This window comes from Corvus hawaiiensis, chromosome 24 (assembly GCF_020740725.1).
Source record: "Corvus hawaiiensis isolate bCorHaw1 chromosome 24, bCorHaw1.pri.cur, whole genome shotgun sequence".
In the NCBI taxonomy this organism is placed as follows: Eukaryota; Metazoa; Chordata; class Aves; order Passeriformes; family Corvidae; genus Corvus; species Corvus hawaiiensis.
Genome location: NC_063236.1, coordinates 11,246,005 through 11,262,922, shown reverse-complemented (window position 1 = coordinate 11,262,922; position 16,918 = coordinate 11,246,005). Strand labels below are relative to the sequence as shown.

At 44.5% G+C, this 16,918-nt stretch overlaps 1 protein-coding gene across 3 annotated transcripts in view; it reads right to left on the bottom strand.

The window, feature by feature from the left end:
* The window catches only part of MAGI3 (membrane associated guanylate kinase, WW and PDZ domain containing 3), a 63,786-nt gene extending 48,307 nt beyond the window's left edge, over positions 1–15,479 (bottom strand). For all 3 annotated transcript variants that reach the window (XM_048327896.1, XM_048327897.1, XM_048327898.1), the window contains exon 1: positions 15,101–15,479. In XM_048327896.1, the coding sequence (XP_048183853.1) occupies positions 15,101–15,422 (322 nt within the window). In that variant the 5' untranslated portion in view covers positions 15,423–15,479. The remainder of the gene's footprint in view (positions 1–15,100) is intronic.
* Between the last annotated feature and the right edge of the window lie 1,439 nt (positions 15,480–16,918).

The following is a 16,918-nucleotide window of genomic DNA, read 5'->3' as shown; positions in this document are numbered from 1 at the left end:
CTTAACAATTCCGTGATTCTATAATTTAATGTTTGCCCAACGAAGTTTGGCACAACGTGTATGTAGTAAGCAAAATAATAATGTTGGGGTCATGAGATGGAAAGTCCTCAGTTACAGTAACAGAAGTTTCGATGCATTCAGAGCTCTCAGACTGCGGTGCACTCCACTCGGGAAAGCGGCCAGCCACCGTCTGTACGGAGCTGTCTCCAAAGGCTGGAGTCATTTCTATTTGCTTAAAGAGCTCACTAAATTCAAGACTGACACAGAAATGGAATCCTTGTAAGAAAGCACCTCAAATGAAGAGACAGCTTTGAAGGCAAAGCCAAATCCAATTTCCGTTCACAACTTGCCATCAACCAGAAGACAGCTATGGCTGTGCACCCCAACAGGAACACCCAAACTGACAGCACAGAGTTTGTTCCTGTATTAATTGCATCATTCCTTTTCTGTCATCCTTGTCTGACCATATAGGTTCTGCAGTAATCTCTCTGAAATGCTCTACTATCACTAGAGCACAGAGCTTGCTACCCATAATAGATGGTTCTTATTAAAACATTCCCTTTTCTCCTTACTTCCAGGACACGTAAGAACCTGAAGGTAAGAGTTTTAAAAGGCCACATTTTTGTCTGAATACCAGTATATGATATATATCAATTGACCAATATAATAAAACATTCAGCTGTGTGATGAAAACCCACCCTGCACCTACGAACGTAAGAATTACATGAGGTAAATCTGACAGCAAGCACCTGTCCTAACCATGGTCATCATCTCACAAAACTGTGATTGGAATGTAGTCAAGATCCTTCCTAATTTTATTCTTCATATTGAGTCAGAATCAGGCAGCAATTACATAGCAAGCACTTAATTGTTACTGAATAAATCCATTAAAATTCCCAAATTCATTGTTCAGTCCCCACTGGCAGCTCTACAGCAATAGCAAAGAAAAGGAACCAGACATCTTGCTGTTCAAATAAATCATGGGATGAAACAGAGATTAGCTTGTCTTTACCTGCCAGTTTAAATTCTTATTAAGAGACTAACAAGGCTTTCCCAGAGGCACTGTCAGAGCAATCAGGTGAAGCCAAGGCTGTGCTGTGTGTGCAGTACGTCCTCACCTGCCCAGCATGCTGGGCACCCGGAAGGTTTACAGTGCCAGGAGGGTCTGACCGGAGAGGGCCAACTGCATCATTTGTTACTCTAAAAAATACCAGCGCAAGTCCAGCATGCAGGTTAAGAATAGTGTTTGCACAGCAAAATTCCAAATATCCTCTGCTTCTCAACGTAATTTGCCGCAGTACTGAGGTCCAGCTAAGTTTGCAGGCAAATGTCCTGCGTTTGAACCACATGCACACTGTTACTTCAAAAAGCAGATTTTATTTTTATTTCCACTTACTCGTTGAATAAGGAAAGCCTCACACTTTGCATTTAGAATTTGAGAAAAGCCTTGCATTTTGCATTTAAAACTTAAGACTGCCAGGTAAGAACAAATTCTAAATCTTTCTAGATCATTGCAGTCTGAAGTGAGCATCCAGTTCTTGTGCCCCAGTTTCAAATTCTTTAGATAACACAGAAAGTTCTGTCAAAGAACTGGGTGTTTTTTTGAAAACATTGTTTTTCTCTTTGCCATTTCCTTAATATCCAACATCTCTGCAGCCCGCACACCAGGAAGAGAAGCAGACCTCTTAAGAACATAGTTCAAATAGAAAAAAAGTAGTATGTATTTGCCAAAAGGCAATGAATAAGGATTTCAGAACAAATTTTATGCCACCCGAAGGTAATTCAATAAAGCAGAAAGTGATTCAAGTCCTTTTTCTTTTTGCTGCATTTCACCCACTGTAAGAAACAGCTCACCGAAAGAACTTCCTCATGTAAAAGCTCTTTTACTATTCCTACAGCATGACACTTCACATTACAGATCAGGTTTTGATGTCTGAATGGAAGAATACCCTATTTTTAGTAGACTTTCACTGAGAGAACAATTGGTAGTTCTGAGTACTTTGGAACTTCCCTGTGGACACACTACCCACACTTGTGTACAAATACAGACTGATGAAAAAGTTAATGAAGACCCCAAAGATCCCATCCTCAACTGCCCCCAAACAGCTGCCAATGCCTGATGAAAATAACTCCATTTTAAGCAGTGTCCAACACCACAGTTTAAATAGTGGCTCATCCACACAACGGTTTTCAGGCTCATTCCAGGTTCCCTCCCTCTGTAAAGGCCAGAGAAAGTCAGTAACTTCCTGCTTCCTACCAGACACACCTGTCTCACCTGTATTTTGTTACAGAATTTGTGCTAAAATCTGGCTGTTGCAAGGGCAAAATCTATTAAAGCTATGCAAATCGCAGTATGGTAGCAAACAGAGTTTCCAGTATCTAGAGAGTTCCAGTTCTCAGTATTTCCGATAAGGAATTGCTGGAGTAACACGAATGTTTCCAATGCTTCTTTAGGAGGCAATTGCCAGCTCCAGTGCCAGACAGGTGGAGGCCCTGCACCTACAGACACCTCTGCCTCTCCAGGTGTGCCCAGCTGAGCTTGAAATCTGCCTGCTCCTCCTAAACATTTCATTAACACCGTGGGAGTCACTTGGGGCATCTGTCTTCCGTGGCCTCAAGCTGGGACCCGCTGCTGCAGGGTGTCTGACAGCGCTGCAGCTTCTGGTCAATGACCAAACACGTCCCCAGAAAGAAATTTAAAATAAGCAGTTTAAGATATTTGAGTAGGTCTTAGACTATTTGCAAATATGTCTGTCATAGCTCATGAAATCAGGCAACTGGGTGAATCCAAATAATTAAACGAGTTTTAATTCTTGGTATTCTAAGAAAAAAAATACCTGATTTGGTTTTAAGTGTAAAGAATGTAGTCTCATGAGTCATTGAGAATTAAATTCCTGTGGTGGCTAAGACTGTTAGTAAAAGTTTTAATGAAATAGACGAAGCAACTGATAGGCAACTTTGTGCTTTTCTTTGTGTCATGTTTTTAACAAAGTTAACCAAAAGATTAAAAAATGAAGTATATATTTGAGCAGTCTGGTCTAGTGGCAGGGGGTGGAGCTGGATGAGCTTTAAGGTCCCTTCTGACCCAAACTTTTGGGATTCTATGTGATCTTTAGATGACTGGGTGGTTTGCTGTCTAGTTCAGTAACCCCTTTAAAAGTATTGTATCTCTTCCGTAGTAGTTTAGTTGCTGTAGTTTAGCCAAACTTCAGGAAAAAGCATGCATGGTGTTTTGGGTGTACACTGTGGATTCTGGACACAAAACATGTAGCAGGGGAGGGATGTTCAGCATAAAACTTATTCTGGGCAGGAAAATCACTCTCTTAAAAACTAACTGAAACACAAAAGCACAAGTGCCTGTTTTCATATAAGATTTCTTTTCCCCTGCAAGAGTTTTTTGGAAGATCACAGCAGAAGTGTAACTGAAGCAGAAGCGTGGGCCATGTGCTGTGTCTGGCACGTTTCTGGTGTCTGTGCAGATGGTTTTGCCTACCAGCTCTGTCCTGCAGCTGAGTATAGAGGTGCATGTATGTAACTTACTTCTTCTTTTGCTGACATCATTAAAAAGCAAAGCATAAACCCACTGACAAATAATTTGAACTTGGGGTAAGTTGATATGCTGATTAAGTACTTCCCTCCTGTACGAAGTGATTTCTGTGAAAAATCCATGGAATTTTTCTATGATTTTAATTCTGTGGATTTAAAAATTATTTTGACACAATTTTTTTCCCAAATAGACAACAATAACACCCAAACCACTTAAGTCATCCCTCTCTTTGAGGTTTCATCACCAGGAGATGCAACTTTGCTTTGGTTATACACCAGGTTTGCCATGCGTGTTGCAGCAAAAAGCAGCAGAGTATGCTGGTACTACTCATTAAATGCAAGAGGATTAACATCCAGTTTATTTCCTCTAAAACCACGGAACTATTAGGAAATAACTAAGCCCTAAAGTTTTAGGTTTGTAGAAATGATTTCCTCCTAATGCATGTACTTATGGGGGGGACAGTGGAGGAATTTCAGAATCCTGTTACATAAGAGAGAGGCAGAGCCCTGTATAAATCCCAGGGAATTATGTTTAATGGCTTGTTTCATTCCTTATTGGTCTAAAGAATTCCTCAAAAATCAGCTGACCAAAAGTGCCGGGGAAGTATTTTTACCTCCATTGCTGCAACTTATCACTCAGTAAATTCACTAATCTTCTTTGCAGTGAGATTAGATTGGAAATGCTCTGGTGCAGGAAGGACTTGTTTGTGAAAACTGCTTGGTACTGTGAGTACATCGAGGGGAAGTACCAATAAGTAGTCAAATGTGGTGTTCCAGTGCTAAGGAATATATTGAGAGATGTATTGCCTTGGCTTTCCTTCTAGTTGACAGTGCTTCCTTGGAAGATGATGTCTGGAATGTGAGCTTCAATGAATTGTGTTTGGCATATACAAAAAATACTCATAAGTTTGACAACAAAATTGCTGTGGTTTTCTTCCATAGTGAGAGCTGGTCCTTGTTAAAAAACCCCCCATATTTTTAATAAAAATTGTTCTAACCCAGACTACTCTATGATGATTCTATGGTCCCATGACTTAAGATCTGACGTAGCCAGATGCCACTTATGCATGTACTTTTTGTTTTACGTGGCAATAATATGCCATAATACAACTAAAATATTTTTTAAATGTATTCCCTGCTAGATAAGGTATGAACTGTGGATGGGTGTGTGCAGCTGGGGGTTAAACCATGCAGAACAGCTGAGGTCATAGCTTGTGCTGTGTCCTCTTACACACTTTGAAAAAGGCAAATAGTTATGTCCTTGACAGACCTGGGTACTATTATTAAACCCTATTTAGTGGTTTATTTACAGGCAGCAGGAAAACAGTTCTACTCAATCCAAGGCCTGAAGTACTGCTCATGTTGTGGAATTACCGACTACACAACTTGCCTCTAAATTGCAGGCTTTCCTCTCTGCCCTACTTACTCGGTCTAAAAAAACCTAATCCTGTGGATTTTATTTCCCTCTCTGTAGGGCAGCAGTGAGTAATTACTTTTCTCTGGTGAAGGTAGAGATGCTGGAAAAGTTTAATTATTGCTCATTAGGAGAAGCTGCTAGTACTTAAAGGAATTAATTAGGGCAGGACTTGTAATGTTCATCAGAATAGCAAATAAATGCAGTGGAGTGAATGTTATTTATGCTGTACTCCGTGGTGTGTTTTTTTGTTCTGCAAAATGTTCCAGAATACGTGGGTCTTCCACAGCCAAGGATGCCTTTTAACGCCTTTCAAGTGTTCAGATTCAAAATGAGATTTGGGTTTATAGCATAAATCTCTAAATCTCCTGTCACTTTGTTGATATGGAATTTAAGAGGAGCTTAAGAGAAAAGTTACATATGTCTGCTCAGCTATAAGGTACCACATTGGGAACATTTCACTGTCGCTTTGTTTGGGTGGCTGAGTGGCCTTATTCATTTGAATATTTCATGTTAATCTTTCTACCATAGTAAATATCTCGCAAAAGTTGTTGAGAGCATTGTGACAACTTGTCTTGTGCTCCAGGGCCCCTCCATAGTGCCAACAGGAGCCCAGAAATAACATCACCTGTAAGCTCATGTGTAGGTTTGGGTCCTGAGCTGGAAATACCCTTGAACTTCCCTCCCAGAGCAGCTCCTACTCAGCTGACAAAAAGATAAAGCTGTAAATAACATCCAGCACAAGAGGGAAGCATTTCCATGTCTCCAGTGCAAAAGTATACTGGAACCAAACGGGAAAAGCCCTGAACATCTGTGCCTTCCTACACAGTTATTAATCAGCAAGTACAAGGCACTAGAATTTTAAGTGCTACAAGGAAAGTTCAAGTAACAACTGAACCTTGCTGAACCCAACCCCAGGGACGGCCTCTGCACATCACACGCCTAAAGACGTTTCCTGCTATCATGAATTGCCTTCTGTGGGCTATAGCCTGGCATTTGTGCTGTGAGAGCAGAGCAACAAACTCCTAATCCTGGTCTTTTGTGCTGTTCCTGCATACCCCCACTTATTTCCTTTGTGTTGTAATTCCACCTCTGGATCACTACACAGGAGTTTTTCCAGGCTGGTGATATCTTTCTTCACATCTCCTCTACTTCTGTTTCATTGACATAAGGTGAACAGTCATCCTCAAAGTACTCCCTGATACTCAGACACCTGTGCCACAGCAGAGACACAGTGGTGGTTCCAGCTTCTCCCACCAGTGCAGTCCTGGATAGTCCCAGCACTACCAAACCAACCCAGTTTTGTACAACTACAACTGTGGTTGTAGTCAGATTTTGTTAGGTTATCATCAGGGCAAACCAGTCTGGATTTCATCTTCACTAGCTCCAAATGCAGTGGTTGTAAGAAGAGAAACACTAACAGACAATTCACACGATCACATTAACTTTGTTAATTGCCTCTACCACCTTTTTGAAAGAATACATCATTACCGTGCTGATGGAAAATGCATTTCCAGACTCCAAAACCCAGAATACTTCTGATGTTTATAGAGCACCCCCAATACATATTCATCAGTCGCCAGCTGCCAGGTTGATTGTATTTATTAGCAAAGGCAATAATGAAACAGCACTGAAGCAGAACACAGTAAGAACCACTATTCAAGTGCACCATAATCTGACAGAGCTACAATTCAAGCTTTACTTTTTTTTTCTTTTTAACAAGTAACTGAAGAGACATGGCAATTCAGAACGTAAATTATTTCACTTTTTAACTGTATCTCAGGAAAACCATTTACAATGGATCAAGCTATATGAACTACACTACTCAGCAAGTGAAGAGCAATAGAGGATGGATAGTAAACACACTAGTGATTTTCAGTTTGAAGAAGTTGCATTCAACTGAGAGCAATCACCGATTCATAAAAAATTACAGGCTTGAGAATCATACATATTGAAAAGTAGCTTTAAGCAAGCTTTCTTAAACGTAGCCCTGAGAACACACTTTAAAAGCTTCCTGTCAGAGAGAGCCCACAGTTACAACTAAAGACCTGGGTGTGCTTTGCAAACAGAATCACATTTCAACATAAAACCATTACGTTAACAGGTTGCATAAGCACAGTGATATAAGCCTGAACAAAAGATTGCTGCAATTGTGTTTCATATTGAAAGCTGCACCTGGACTAATGACAGAAAATGGCTGTGTGTAACTACTTGCATCTGCACCTTAAACAACTGGGGACAGCTTTACACAGGTTTTACAACCCCCTTGTCACCATTAGTGCCTTTACTGTCTGCTTGACAAACACCCTTCCTAAGATACTACCCTTTCCACCCAAAGTAATTGCTCCTGCTTTTAAAGCTGATCAGACTGGAAGCCATCATATCCAACTGCTGCTGAAATAGCACCTGGGAGAAGATCCCATTCCCATCATGACCCACAAAGGGCCCAAAAAAAGATCAATTTAACACAAATTCAAACATCAATTAACAACTGAGCTGTCAAATTACTAAGAATTCTGATTTTTGTGACAATGTAGCAGAACAATCCAAGTCTGCAACCTTCCTATTGCATGCTTCCCCTTGCCTTCTGTTCAGCAGGACTACGTAAGGAATTTGCTCGCAAATACAAAGAGCTCCTATTTTTCTGAATCCAAATCTAGTACTCTCAAGAATACGGTTGCTTTGAAGAAGAAAATTGTTCCCATTCAGGAAACAAGAAGCAATTTAACTAACAGCCCATGAATGCAACAAGGTATTTCTTAAAAGGAAGCATTGTGAATTAAAAACAAGAAACAGAAGTACGGCTTTAAAGATCTTAAAACAGAGCAACAATGAAAACTAGAGTAATTTTTGCACCTGTCAATTTGAATGTACAATCCTTGTCAGATTTTAAGATTCTTTTTTTTTTTTTTTTAAGTTTTGCACCTGAAAAATAACTTGAAGCAGATGCTTCAATAATAAAGGAGGACAGTGCATAGGAAGTTATATGAGCACCACTTGTTTAGTTTAGGAAGTTTCCAAAAAGACAGTTTAGTTTCAAAGTGTCTTTGTTTTATCAAAGCAAAATGAAACTTCCTTTAAAAAATTAAGGATATTGTATCTTTGGAGATAAAACCCGGCCATTTTCTACAACTGACTAGCATTCCATTAAGGCCAGCCAAGAACTGAAGAGTCATACCTAGACAAAAATCATGGAGACAAAATCTGCTGTTGAAATCATGACTTCTAATAAAGGTTCATCTTTATTTCATTCTTGGCTTCATTCACAGAGAAAAAACAAAAAACCTCCTGCCATTGCAGAGTAGCAGCAAAATTACACTTCAGGGATTTTAAGCAAGGTCTGTGCTGGCATGGACACCTAAGGTTGGTAGGGGCTTAGTAAAAACCCAACGTAAACATATATGGAAGAATTTCAATCAAAACTGTCTACCTGCATAAAGGAAGTTATTTCCAGGAATATCTGGAATACAAGTGCTTGACTGTACAGTCCCAGTGAAAATATGATTCCCCTAAAACAGGGAACATGAAGAGGTGGATTTGGAGAAGAACACAGACAGCACCACCTGCCCTGCCACCAGCTCCAGATAAATGCACTATCCTACAGGGTCTCTCCTGAGAGACATCAGGGATCGAAACAGGGAAGAGAATGGTTCTCCTGAAGGGAACAAAAAAGTACAAATTAGTCGCAAAAGCCACATGAGGCCTTGTTATCATCTGAAATGACCACACCAAGAAAGAGCAGAATCATTAGTGGGCATTTCTGGTGCCATCATTACCACAGCACTCATCGCAGCAAAATTTAAACAAGGAAGTATGTGAAAGGGAAAGGCAATAAGGTCTGTACCAAGAGTACATTTATATAAAAAGGAATATTAGAAGCAAGATTATAAATTACATGAACATCCTAATATCCAGTGGTATTAGCTCTTGATAGTCCTTTGCATCCATACATTTAAGATGCAAGCTCACAGCTTTTTGTGCAAGGCAACTCCCAAACTGAAACAGGGCAGTTTTAGAGAGACAACCTCCAGCAGAAAGCATTTCCCCATCAGTTTTCTTTTTCAAGACAGCATCGTTTGATGAAATTGGGATACCCCCATTCATTACAGCAGACCTGTATGCTCTGGGCTTTTCGTAGTACAGTCAAATGACTCAACCTTTCCTCTGCAGTACAGAACAGGTTGGTTCCCCATTAACTCTCAAGCAGGGAGGGCAGTTTTCCACAGCAGCACCCAGTAGCCTCTGCCCAACACCCAGCAAGGGCTGAGGGACCCAAGACGGATGCGCAGCTCCTCAGGCTTCCCAACTAACACGTTCCTCTATTACACCATGGAGCTGGACCGCTGCCAGCTTCCACATAAATGCAGAACTAGAGTAATGCCTTCCCTCTGAGAGGCAAAATCATCCTAGTGTATGTACTCTGATCTCTGTTTCAACGTGGCACGTTTAGAATTCATCCGATTTTGTGGAAACAGCCAGGGAGGATGGCTCACCCTCCTCTCTGCCTTAACTGCTGAACATGCAAATGTTTACCCCCTCATGTAGGTACCCCCTTTGTACCTACCTCAAGCATAAGAGGAAATGTAAATGAACCTCAGATACTCAGCTTCGAATATTGTATCTCAAGTGCTGAATCCTGCTCTGAGTCACTGGATCTGTCACCATTTTCATTCACTCTGCTTCAGAGAAGGGACCTCCCCCACCATGCACAAACCAAGTCATAACATTCCCATTAACTCCTGCTGGTACCGGAGGCATTAGGGATCCATTGCAGTCATGTGAAAAAATGCATCCAGCAGTAAGTTGTCTTCTTGTAAGCTTGTATTAGATTTTGATCAGGAAAGCTCTCTGGGAAGGTAAGGTGACAGACTCACAAAAAATCAGTTAGGTATGAGTACATCCACCCGTCAATCCTCTCATCCTCTGCACTAGTGTAATGTAATTCAAATAAAGCAATAGATCTGAGGCACTTAGAGGTGTCACATCACAAAACTGCAGACAATGGTTGAGTGCACACAGAGCAGCAAGAGACATCAGCTTTGGACTGGGGTGTACTGAACCAACTGGAAACCGCATGAAGGACCAGAAAAAGATCCCATCAGCTCTGTCAGTATGAGCTGAGATGTCCTCCACACATCCCACCGGAAAAAAAAATCAAAGCACAAACTGACACTTACCAGAGGCCAGGCAATCCTGACCGGAGACACGGAATAAATGCCCCAGCCAGAGGAAGGGCTCCGGCCACGAGTGAACGTCAACTCTGAAACAAATCTATAGGAAATCACGGTTTAATAGCTTCAGGAGCACTGAAAAAAAAGTTAGTCCGAAGAAGACTTTTAGTCCTTTTACATCTTGCTGCATTTTTTTTGACTAAAGATCACTTTTGACACAATGGAGCCAACGTGCATTCGCTCCAAAACCAAGGGACCGAACTATGTGCTCTGGAAACATTTCTCGAGTGGAAGAGCTGTAAGACTCTGCCCATTTCCTCCCAGATCCTCCTTATAGTGGCCAGGAAACCGTAATAATTGCCACAGAGTAGCTGTATTCATCGATGCTCCTTAGTCTGGAAGGAGAACACATTCCTTCCTACATAGTATCCGGCACCTCAGCCTGCACAAAGAGGAACTTGGAGATACCAAGAATTTCTTACTTTTAAGTCTGCAGTCTAGTTTTGATGTATTTTGGCTACCATGCTGCTACGAAGAAAGAAGGCACTCAAGGTTGCACTGATGAGTATTTTAGCACTCTCATTTGCACATACAAACAGCTTTCTGCCTAATTCTGAATCATCACAGTATCATCATCCTCAAATGGTTTATGTCAGAAGGGACCTTAAAGACCATCCAGCTTCAATCCCCCACCACAGGCAGTGATGCCACCACTAGATCAGGTTGCTCAGGGCCCTGAATATTCATGCAGCCATTGATTTTATGCAATCACAGAAACACAGACTGGTTTGGGTTGGAAGGAACCTTTAAGACCATCAAAATTCTGTGCCCTGCCATGGGCAGGGACACCTTCCACTAAACCGCATTTCTCCAAGCGCTGTCCAACCTGGCCTTGAACACTTCCAGGGATGGGGCAGCCACAGCTTCTCTGGACAACTTGTTTCAGTGCCTCACCAGCTTCACAGTAAAGAATTTTTTCCTAATATCTAATCTAAACCTACTCTCCTTCAGCTTGAATCCATTCCCTTTTGTCCTATCACTACTTGTGCTTCTAAAAATACCCTTTTTTCTTGTAGGTTCCTTTCACGTACGGGAAGGAAAGTAAGTACCTACAGAGGATGAACTTAGCACTCAACTACCATGGATCTGACTAGAACATTCTATTTCCCTAATGGAAATAGAAGACCCTGCAGTAGCACCAGCCAGTTACAAGGCTAATGCCCTAATCCAAGTAACACTGGACAGGGAAGGTCCTTGAACACACAGCAGCCGTCGTTTGAATGCATGTAAGCAGGCAATTAGCTGAAAACCAGCATTTCCCAAGCGTGGCTAAAATACAAATGGACTCATTAGGATGAGCTGGCCCCTGACAGCTTGCGTGCACATCCATACAGATATCCCACTGCACAAGCTGCCCTAGCTTTGTGTATGGCTGCTTTGCTCATCTGACCAAGATGATGAGCTATACGCAAACAGAGGTATGGTTATCATCTCAAGGTTCATCTAGAATTTAAGTTTTATTTAGACAGCTCAGATCCCAGCATCAGTCCCAAATGCCACTGGCAGAGAGCTCAACACTGGCCTTCCACAGACTTTGCTAAGTCAATCCCTACTGATACTGGACCCATGGATTTTCTGGCTAGTTGGCACACACCTGAGGCCATCCTCACGTGGGACACAATACTCACCCCTGGTCCTGTTCTCCCTTCTTGGCTAACTGGGTTGGACATTAGGAAGAAGTTCTTCACAGAACGGGTGACTGGGCATTGGAATGGGCTGCCCAAGGAGGTGGTGGAGTCACCGTCCCTGGAGGTGTTTAAGAAAAGAGTGGACATGGCACTTAGTGCCATGGCATTGGTTGACAAGGTGGTGTTAGGTCATAGGTTGGACTTGATGATCTCAAAGGTCTTTTCCAACCTAGCTGATTCAGTAATTCTGTAATAAAGACGGAACAAGAATAGGAAGGACAAATTTCTTCATCAACAAAATGGTCCATTGTTTGTGATGTGCAGTTAACAGATGGCGTTCAAATTAACATTCATATCCTTCAAGTGTCTTATCAAACAAGCCTAAACAGCATCCTGAAATTTCCATTTTAAATTTTCTGTGAGCTTGCAAGAAGTATCACAGACAGATTTTACTGCTGTCAACTAAAGCTGTTACTGCCTTTAATGAGGGACTGACTACATTACAACTTGAACTAAAGCAGTCCAGATCCTGCTGTTCAAGGCCACCGGGTCACCTGCACAGACTTCACCTGGAAGATGGAGCACCAAATTTGCCCTTCTAAAATGCAGAGGCAGACTGTGAGCATCAAGACCTTACGAACACCTTACAATTCAGATTCAAGGAGACACATTCCTCACTGTCAACCCTTGACACAGAATCCCCTCAGACTTCTGTCCCAATAGCACGCAAGCCTGAAGAGCCGTGGGGCACACAAAGGTCTGCTGGCAGAGCACTCCAGAGCCTTTCAAACGATGGGTTGAGTTTTGACTGGGGAAAATCACGAAACACAGAACCTTGAAATGCAGTAACACAATTACATGTCTTTGAGAATTCAGACATAATACGAGCCTACCAGGGACCACCAGCTCCTGGCCCTCACTCCATTCACCTCAACCACTCACACAGCCCCACGCACCTTCCCAGATGTCTTCCAAAACCTGGCAGGTTTGGATGGCTCTGGATCACAAGGGAAGCCAAATTCAAAGCCACAGGTCTTCACAGAGAATGCCTTGTCAACAACTTTCTAATTACGTATACCCTGACTGAAAAACTGCCACTGAGCAGCTGTGGCAGCCTTGCAAAAAACAACCAAAACCCAGTATCTTTTAAAATACTATACTTAAGGACACTAAATCTAACAGAGAAAATTACTACAAAAACCATCTGATGTGGTAAATATGTTCCAGTATGGGGAAAATTGCTGGATCTGAAGATTCAGTTTGATATATTCCAACAGTTATATAAAATCAGCAAAAAAATGCTACTTCTCTTTGTACAACTCACCAGAGTTGGGTTTACAAGCTCTGGATGACTATGCTAAACAGCACAGGTCCTTACAAGACTCCAGCATCAGTTTCCTTCTGTTGAGAAAACCATTCCTCTGATTTAACCCGTTACTAAGCCACAGGAGAATTCTGCTCTTGTATTTTGGCAGCTACACTGCCACACCATGCTCGCTCAGTAAGAGCCTCATCCAAGTCACTGATACCTTACTGAAAGCCTACTAGAAAATCCACCTCACCAAAATACTCAGATTTGATTAAACCAGCCAGTGAAAGCAGCCCACTCTCCTCATTAGGTGGTATTGGTTCACATGCCCAATATTGTCCTTCTTAACTCAAATTTCAATCAACTTTCTGGAATCACCAGTCAGCCTCTGTTGATCTTCTGGACCCTTTCCCAATCAGTACTCTATATTCCCCACTCCTATCCCCTTCCACACCACCCAGGATTTAAGGAACAGCTAACAACACGTTACTGTTAATACTTGACACCTGGAAGTCCTCGTGAACATCATCTGGCTCTTGCCATTTTCTACTGTTAATTGCAGCAATTTCTTCTAAATATTTTCCGCCAGTTTGACATCTCTGTTATGGAAATTCCCAGCACAAGAATATGCCTATTTCCCTCCACAGTAAATACAAGAAATCCCTTTGAACTATAGTTTCATCTTCCCCAAGCTTTCTCTTTAAAAAAGAGATTATTTTCTATATTTAACAATTTGTCCCTCTTTTTTTAAATCCTCCTAATTCACATCTAACTTGCAGCTGTTTGTTCTTTTCTGTTTTCCCCCTTCAGAAAGGATTTCCAATTTTGTAAATCAAGACCTCTTTCAAAACTTCCCACGCTTCTGTAGGTGCTTTTGAGATGTGTGTCTGTTTTAATTTTTTTGCTTTGTTGTTTTAATTCAGCAAGTTATATGAATCAGGACCAACAGCACAGTCTCTATATGAAAGATGACTTTTCATTAGTGGTCAAACAAAGAAAACCCGACTTAAAATACGTATTACATGAAGTCAAATAGCACCCAGCAGTTACAAAAGAAGAACAAGACAAGTGTTCAGCAGAGAAACTCTATGAGAAATATTACAGACCCCCGTCACAGAAATACTGATATCCATCAGGATTCAGAGAAAACTGGTTTTTCCCAAGACACTTTCTCATAAGGCAGTAGGCTCACACCCGGATTGCCTTATCGAGAAAACGGTAGGTACGTACGTCTGTAGTTCATGAATTAACTCATGTGGCTGCAGGTGCCACTATTCAGCATTAATTTGACATTTAACAGGCATGTTAATACATATGATTTTACTACAAGCGTTAGTTAATTGAAGTGTACTTAAAAATAATAGAAATCTATGAAAAAAAGAACAGTCGGAGTTTGTTCTCGGGGCTTTTGTCTTTGCCAAATGGGAAACCAACAGGACGGAGCGATGGCACCCTGGTGTTCCATCCCGGCCATTCTCCACTCGCCCTCGACCTCTGCAAGCAGCGGATTATATAAACACCATGGAAAACACCACCTGCACCTCCGAGAGGAGGACGTGGGGACCGGAACCTCCGGGGGCCACTGAGTCACCCGGAGCCCCGCGAGGGTCACACCCGTGCCAACACCGCATCGCAGCGGCGCGAAGCCGAGCATTCCGGGCGGCGAGCGGACCCTCGGGACAGGCCACCGAGACGGGCCGGGGGAGCGAGCACCGTCCCGGGGCCGCCCCGGGACTGCGGGACCGCCTCCTCCTCCGCATCGCCCCCCTCGGCAGCGGCGCCTTCCCGAACCCGCGGAAACTTTCCCAGCGCGGCACCCGCGCCCCGGTTTCCCCCCGGTTCCCTCCGGGCACCGCTTCCCGCCGCGGCCCTCCCGCCGCCCCGCAGGGCGCCGGCGCGGCCGGGCCTACGCGCGGCCGGCTGGGCGGCGGCGGGAGGGCCCCGGTCCAGCTCGGCGGCGGAGGGCGCTCACCTGGGCGCACGGTCTTGAGGCGCACGGGCTCCCTGAAGTGCCGCACCACGGCCAACGTGTCGCGGTGCGTGAGGCCGCTCACCGGGGTACCGTTCACCTCCAGCAGCACGTCCCCCGGTGCCGGCGCCTTGCCCGAGAGCAGCGCGGGGCCCGGCGCGCCCTCGCCGCCCGCGGGCAGGCGGCCCGCCAGGTACGGGAACTCGCCGCGCTCGGCGCCGCCGCGCAGCAGATCGGGGTCGGGGCCCGCTGGGCCGCCCCAGGACACCACGCACTCCTGCACCTTGCTCAGCCAGTGCCGCTTCTTCCGCAGCGTCTTGGACATGCCGCAACACGGGGCGACGCTACCCACCCCGCGCTGCCGCCGCTCCCGCCCCGGCCGCGGCTGCCGCCCGACTGCCGCCCCGCCCTTCCCGGCTCCCCCGCGCCCCGCCCGCCTCACTGGCCGCGCCCCTCCTGTCCTGCCACGCCCCCGCCGCGCCCTGGACGCGCCGCTGGCGCGGGGCTGCCGGTCGCAGGCCGGGCTAGGCCGGGGCTTGTAGGGGACTCGGACCCGGCCCCGCCGGGACTCCCCCTAAGAACCGGGGCACGTCCCGGTCGTGGCCCCCTCGCCCGGGAAGAGCTCCTCAGCCAAGGCCTGCGCCTAGGCCGGGGTGTCCTCTCAGCCAGGAGCCCCCAACCAGCCCCCGTTGCGGCAGGGTCCCTTCTCAGCCAGGGCTTGCTTTGTGTGGAATCTCTCCTCAGGCAGGAGCCCCTCAGTCAGTACCCATCCCAGGCAGGGTCGGTCTCCTGTCAGTCAGGATCTCTATCAGGATCTCTCCTCAGCCAGGAGCCCCCTTCAGCCAGGACCTTCACTCAGCTAAGAGCCCCCAGTCAGCTCCCACCTAAGGAAGAGTTTACCTTCATCCAGGGTCACCCCTCAGCCAGGAGGCCCCTTGGCAGCTGGGTTTGAGGTGAGTGTGAGAGCTGAGGTGGGGTGTCCATGCTCCACTGTCATGTTCACTCTTAGTGCCTGCACAACCAGACAGGCAGAGATACCATTCCTGTGTATTTCCACCACTCCCGTGGCCACTGCTACTGGAACCAGTTGGTTCAGAGTAGCTCAAGCACCTCAGGCCAAAGCAGAGCTCGAAACAGTGGGTGCAATTTAGATCTAAACATGCAGATACTTTTTCAACTGGAAAACACAAATCCAGTGGGTTTTCTCTTCACATTAGCCTGTTTATTTTGCTGTGATTCACCGATCTCAGCATAGCAATTAGCTCATGCCAGGTGCAGATTACACACCAGGTATGCACCATGCACATCCCAGCATTTGGGAGCACAGCGCAGCCGCTGAACAAATGAAACACTAAAAAGGACAAAACACAGGAAAGTTCATTCAAAATCAATGTCACAGCCATAAAAGCTGGAAATTAATCCTTTGAAAGCTTTCTGGTTCAAATTGCAAATTTTGCCGCCCAGTCCTCAAATTGTTTTTTCTCTTAATCAGAGGCTAAATTTCCACTGCAAATCTCTTTTGACATCTACGGTGTTTCAGGAGTGTCTTGAAGGCTCCAGCTGTGCCCAGCGGGCTGAAGTCCTTAAGGAGCAGCAGGGCTGCAAAAAAACCTGAGTCCTGAGAAGGTATAGCCTTGCCAGTGTTTGCAAATAAAGAGGTGTGACTCAAATACTGCTTTCCTTTCTGTAGGAGGAAGTGAAGAAGCCGGTGCCTGCAGAGCCTAAAGAATGTTTGCTGAGTCGTAAAACAATGGATTTTTGTTCCCATTGCTGTGTCCCTGTGTTCACCTCAGTCTGGACAACATGGCGTGTTAGAAGTAG